This window comes from Astyanax mexicanus, unplaced genomic scaffold (genome assembly GCF_023375975.1).
Source record: "Astyanax mexicanus isolate ESR-SI-001 unplaced genomic scaffold, AstMex3_surface scaffold_43, whole genome shotgun sequence".
Taxonomy (NCBI): domain Eukaryota; kingdom Metazoa; phylum Chordata; class Actinopteri; order Characiformes; family Acestrorhamphidae; genus Astyanax; species Astyanax mexicanus.
This window is the reverse complement of record NW_026040053.1, coordinates 835,001-840,322: the sequence shown is the minus strand read 5'-3', so window position 1 is coordinate 840,322 and position 5,322 is coordinate 835,001. Positions and strand designations below refer to the sequence as shown.

General features: G+C 41.8%; 1 protein-coding gene across 1 annotated transcript in view; it reads left to right on the top strand.

Annotated features, from left to right (window-relative positions):
- The first annotated feature begins 775 nt into the window (after nucleotides 1-775).
- The window catches only part of ogfod1 (2-oxoglutarate and iron-dependent oxygenase domain containing 1), a 39,287-nt gene continuing 34,740 nt past the window's right edge, over nucleotides 776-5,322 (top strand). Inside the window, exons 1-5 of the mRNA XM_049473691.1 lie at nucleotides 776-976; nucleotides 2,251-2,396; nucleotides 3,418-3,464; nucleotides 3,618-3,718; nucleotides 3,814-3,930. Of these exons, the coding sequence (XP_049329648.1) occupies nucleotides 820-976; nucleotides 2,251-2,396; nucleotides 3,418-3,464; nucleotides 3,618-3,718; nucleotides 3,814-3,930 (568 nt within the window). The 5' untranslated portion in view covers nucleotides 776-819. The remainder of the gene's footprint in view (nucleotides 977-2,250; nucleotides 2,397-3,417; nucleotides 3,465-3,617; nucleotides 3,719-3,813; nucleotides 3,931-5,322) is intronic.

Here is a 5,322-nt window from a genome sequence, read left to right as displayed (position 1 = left end):
CTCCTCCTCATTTCCTCCTGTATCACTCTTTACACCCGTCTGTCTCTTCATATCATAAATACCCATCATTTAATTTTAATGCAACAATGTAAAAAAAACATGAAGTTAATAATGAGAATTATACACGTGTAAATTACTTATTTATATCTATTTTTTTAGATCTGCTGTGTTTTTGGATTAATTTAAACAGGTAAAAATCATGATCATCAATATTCTATATAAATATTTTATAAATAAAAAATGAATTAATATATATATAAAATATAGTAAAAACTAAACATGGAAGTTAAATCATTCTAATTATTAACATTAGTGTTTCAGTGTTTGCAGGGGTTGTATGTGACGGGTCGAGTGTGATGTAATTTCCTCAGTGATGATGTCACAGGACAGATCATTAATTTTAGTTACACTATTGTCTTTTTGGACAGCAAAAAATGCAAGCAGTTTTATATAATTAATATTAATTAATAATTATCATATATTTATTTGTCTAATGTTAAATGAAAGTGTAATTTATATGTTTACTGTATTTTAGTAGACACATTTAGAATAAACTTGTATTTGATTTATTTATTTATATTTACATCGTAGTGAAAATTTAGCTATAAAATGTTTGAATAAATAAATCGGTGTTTTATAGAAACAGAGCAGTGAACTAATGTTAATATTAATCTATAACAGGTGTAGAGAGTATATATAATATATATATTAGAGAGCATTAGTTCTGTAGTTTATTATTAGTTTTTGTGTGCGCGCGCTCGCGCGTTTGTTTTGATTGCGTCATCAGTGCGCGCCGTCGCGCTGCGCGGGGGTGTTAGCATGTCGGCTAAGCGGCGCTGTGGAGATCAAAGCGCGGGAAAATGCGGGAAAAAGGAGAAACGGGCCGAACCCGCCGTGATTAACCCGGACCTGCAGAACCCGCGGATCAGAACCGCGCTGAGAGAAGCCTGGAGAACCAGCAGCCGCTGCTCACACGGTACTGCTAATGCTAACGCTAACGCTAACTCACGTGGTCCTGTCACTGAGCCGCTACTGAACCCACCTCACCACTAATACACAGTCGTTTACACTACTGTACACACTCACACACTAATTTACACTACTGTACACACTCACACACTCATTTATACTACTGTACACACACTCACACAACATTTACACTACTGTACACATTCATTTACACTACTGTACACACCCACACAACATTTACACTACTGTACACATTCATTCACACTACTGTAAACACTCACACAACATTTACACTACTGTACACACTCGTTTACACTACTGTACACACTCACACACTAATTTACACTACTGTACACACTCACACACTCATTTATACTACTGTACACACACTCACACAACATTTACACTACTGTACACATTCATTTACACTACTGTACACACCCGCACAACATTTACACTACTATACACACTCATTTACACTACTATACACACTCATTTACACTACTATACACACACTCACACACTAATTTACACTACTGTACACACTCATTTACACTACTGTACACACTTACACACTAATTTACACTACTGTACACACCCACACAACATTTACACTACTGTACACACCCACACAACATTTACACTACTATACACACTCATTTACACTACTGTACACATTCATTTACACTACTGTACACACTCATTTACACTACTGTACACATTCATTTACACTACTGTACACACTTACACACTAATTTACACTACTGTACACACCCACACAACATTTACACTACTGTACACACTCATTTACACTACTGTACACACTCATTTACACTACTGTACACACTCATTTGCACTACTGTACACACTCATTTACACTACTATACACACATTCACACATCATTTACACTACTGTACACACCACACAACATTTATACTACTTACACAGCCACACAACATTTATACTACTGTACACACTTGCACACTCATTTACACTACTGTACACACACTGCATTTACACTACTGTACACACTCTGTCTCTGACAGTCAGGAAATGTTCTTCCCGTTTATACTCAGTTTTTAGGGCCCGATACTGTTCCAGTCTGTTCTGTTCTGTTTCTTTTTTCCATATAATGCATTAGACTCCCTTTCTCTCTCTGTCTCCGTCTCTCACTCTCTCTTTTTCTCTCTCTCTCTGCCTCTCTCTCTTTCTCTCTCTCTCTCTGTCTCTAAATGTCTCTCTCTGTCTCTCTCTCTCTCTCTCTGTCTCTGTCTCTGTAGGTAGTGTGGAGCTGGACTGTGAGCCGTTTCTTCACTGTAAGATCAGTAATTTTGTTCAGAATCAGAGTTTTGTTCAAGGTCTGCAGGAGGAGCTGCTTCAGCTTAACTTCAACAGCAAGTCCAACGACCTGTACAAGTTCCTGCAGGTACTTTAACATCTTTACACTGTGTTCTCCAGCACAACCTTTCATCACACTGTTTACACCTTAAACTTTCAGAATAAATGTAATAAAGTACAACTTATACAACCAACCAGAATCCCTGTTTAAACCTGGTCATCTGCGAGGGTGAAGGCGGTAGAGGGAAGGCAGTTGGGTGAAAGCGTCCAGGGCGAAGGCATTTGGGGCGAAAGCGATAGAGGGAAGGCAGTCGGGCAGAAGCAATCGGGGCGAAGGCGGCCAGGGCGAAGGCGGTTGGGCGAAAGCAACCAGGGCAAAAGCGATCGGGGCAAAGGTGGTCAGGGCGAATCCGGTCGGGCGAAGTTGGCCAGGGCGAAGGCAATAGAGGGAAGGCGGCTGGGGCGAAGGCGATCGGGGCAAAGGCAATAATGGGAAGGCGGTCAGGGCGTAAGAGACCGGGCGGAAGCGATCGGGGCAAAGGTGGTCAGGGCGAAGGCAGCTGGCGCGAAGGCGATAGAGGGAAGGCATCTGGGCGAAAGCGATCAGGGCGAATGCGGTCGTGGCGAACGCGGTAGAGGGAAGACGGTCGAGGAAGTCGGGCGGAAGCAATAGGGCCAAGACGTTAGAGGGAAGGTAGTCTGGGCGAATGCAGTCGTGGCGAATTCAGTAGAGGGAAGGCAGTCGTGGTGAAGGCGATCGGGCAGAAGCAGTTGGGGCGAAGGCAATCTGGGGAAGGTAATCTGGGCGAAGGCGATAAACTGAAGGCGGTCGGGGCGAAAGAGACTGGGGCAAAGGCAGTAGAGGGAAAGCAGCTGGGTAAAAGCGTCCAGGGCAAAGGCGGTCGGGCGGAAGCAATCGTGGAGAAGGCAATAGAGCAAAGGCGCCTGGGTGAAAGCGATAAAAGAGAGGGCAAAGGGGATAGCGATGAGTGCAGTCGGGCAAAAGTGGTCGTATGTTAACGGGTCGTGGAGGGCAGGAGATCTGTCTCTCAGTTTCTCAGACCGGTTTCTGTTGATCTGTGTTTAATGGTGGATTGTTTGTTTTACAGTCTGATGATCTGAAGAAAAGAAAAGAGCATCACATTTCTGAGATACGGTACATATTACATATTTAATCAGAGTGTTAAAAAATCAGTGACTGGTTAATACAGTCTGACTGTACACTGAGTATTGTGTGTGTGTGTAATATGTGTGTAATGTGTGTGAATAAAGTGTGTGTGTGTATAATGTGTGTGTGTGTGTTTGTTAGGTCTCTGTTGTTTCAGCAGTTCCGTGGTTGGCTGGAGGAGGTGGTGGGTGTGGGTCTGGAGGCGACGGTGGATCTGTCCTGTGCTAAATATGAACAGACTGGTAAACTGGTTTCTATTCTGTGGGATCAGGGCTGATTAAACTGGTGTAAATGGTGTCACTTCCTGCTTATCCTCGCTCACTTCCTGTCTCTGCAGACGTGCTGCTGTGTCACGATGATGAGCTGGAGGGGCGGAGAGTTGCCTTCATCCTCTACCTGCTGCCGCCCTGGAACTCCAGTGACGGGGGAACACTCGACCTCTACTCCACTGACGGTGTGTGTGTGTTTGGATTTTAAAGGGAATTAATAACAGTTTAGATTTTGAGGCTTTTTTATAATAAATAATAAATATTTGATTGTGTTTATGGAGGTTAATTACTTCCATGCTGCTCTGTAATTAATCTACAGTTACAGTAGATACAGAATCACCAGCACTGTAATCTGTTGTACCCGTACTGCTCTGTAATTATTCTACAGTTACAGTAGATACAGAATCACCAGCACCGTAATCTGTTGTACCCGTACTGCTCTGTAATTAATCTACAGTTACAGTAGATACAGAATCACCAGCACTGTAATCTGTTGTACCCGTACTGCTCTGTAATTAATCTACAGTTACAGTAGATACAGAATCACCAGCACTGTAATCTGTTGTACCCGTACTGCTCTGTAATTAATCTACAGTTACAGTAGGTACAGAATCACCAGCACTGTAATCTGTTGTACCCGTACTGCTCTGTAATTAATCTACAGTTATAGTAGATACAGAATCACCAGCACTGTAATCTGTTGTACCCATACTGCTCTGTAATTAATCTACAGTTACAGTAGATACAGAATCACCAGCACTGTAATCTGTTGTACCCGTACTGCTCTGTAACTAATCTACAGTTACAGTAGATACAGAATCACCAGCACTGTAATCTGTTGTACCCATACTGCTCTGTAATTAAACTACAGTTACAGTAGATACAGAATCACCAGCACTGTAATCTGTTGTACCCGTACTGCTCTGTAATTAATCTACAGTTACAGTAGATACAGAATCACCAGCACTGTAATCTGTTGTACCCATACTGCTCTGTAATTAATCTACAGTTACAGTAGATACAGAATCACCAGCACTGTAATCTGTTGTATCCGTACTGCTCTGTAATTAATCTACAGTTGCAGTAGATACAGAATCACCAGCACTGTAATCTGTTATACCCATACTGCTCTGTAATTAATCTACAGTTACAGTAGATACAGAATCACCAGCACTGTAATCTGTTGTATCCGTACTGCTCTGTAATTAATCTACAGTTGCAGTAGATACAGAATCACCAGCACTGTAATCTGTTGTACCCATACTGCTCTGTAATTAATCTACAGTTGCAGTAGATACAGAATCACCAGCACTGTAATCTGTTATACCCATACTGCTCTGTAATTAATCTACAATTATAGTAGATACAGAATCACCAGCACTGTAATCTGTTGTACCTGTACTGCTCTGTAATTAATCTACAGTTACAGTAGATACAGAATCACCAGCACCGTAATCTGTTGTACCCGTACTGCTCTGTAATTAATCTACAGTTACAGTAGATACAGAATCACCAGCACTGTAATCTGTTGTACCTGAACTGCTCTGTAATTAATCTACAGTTACAGTAGATACAGA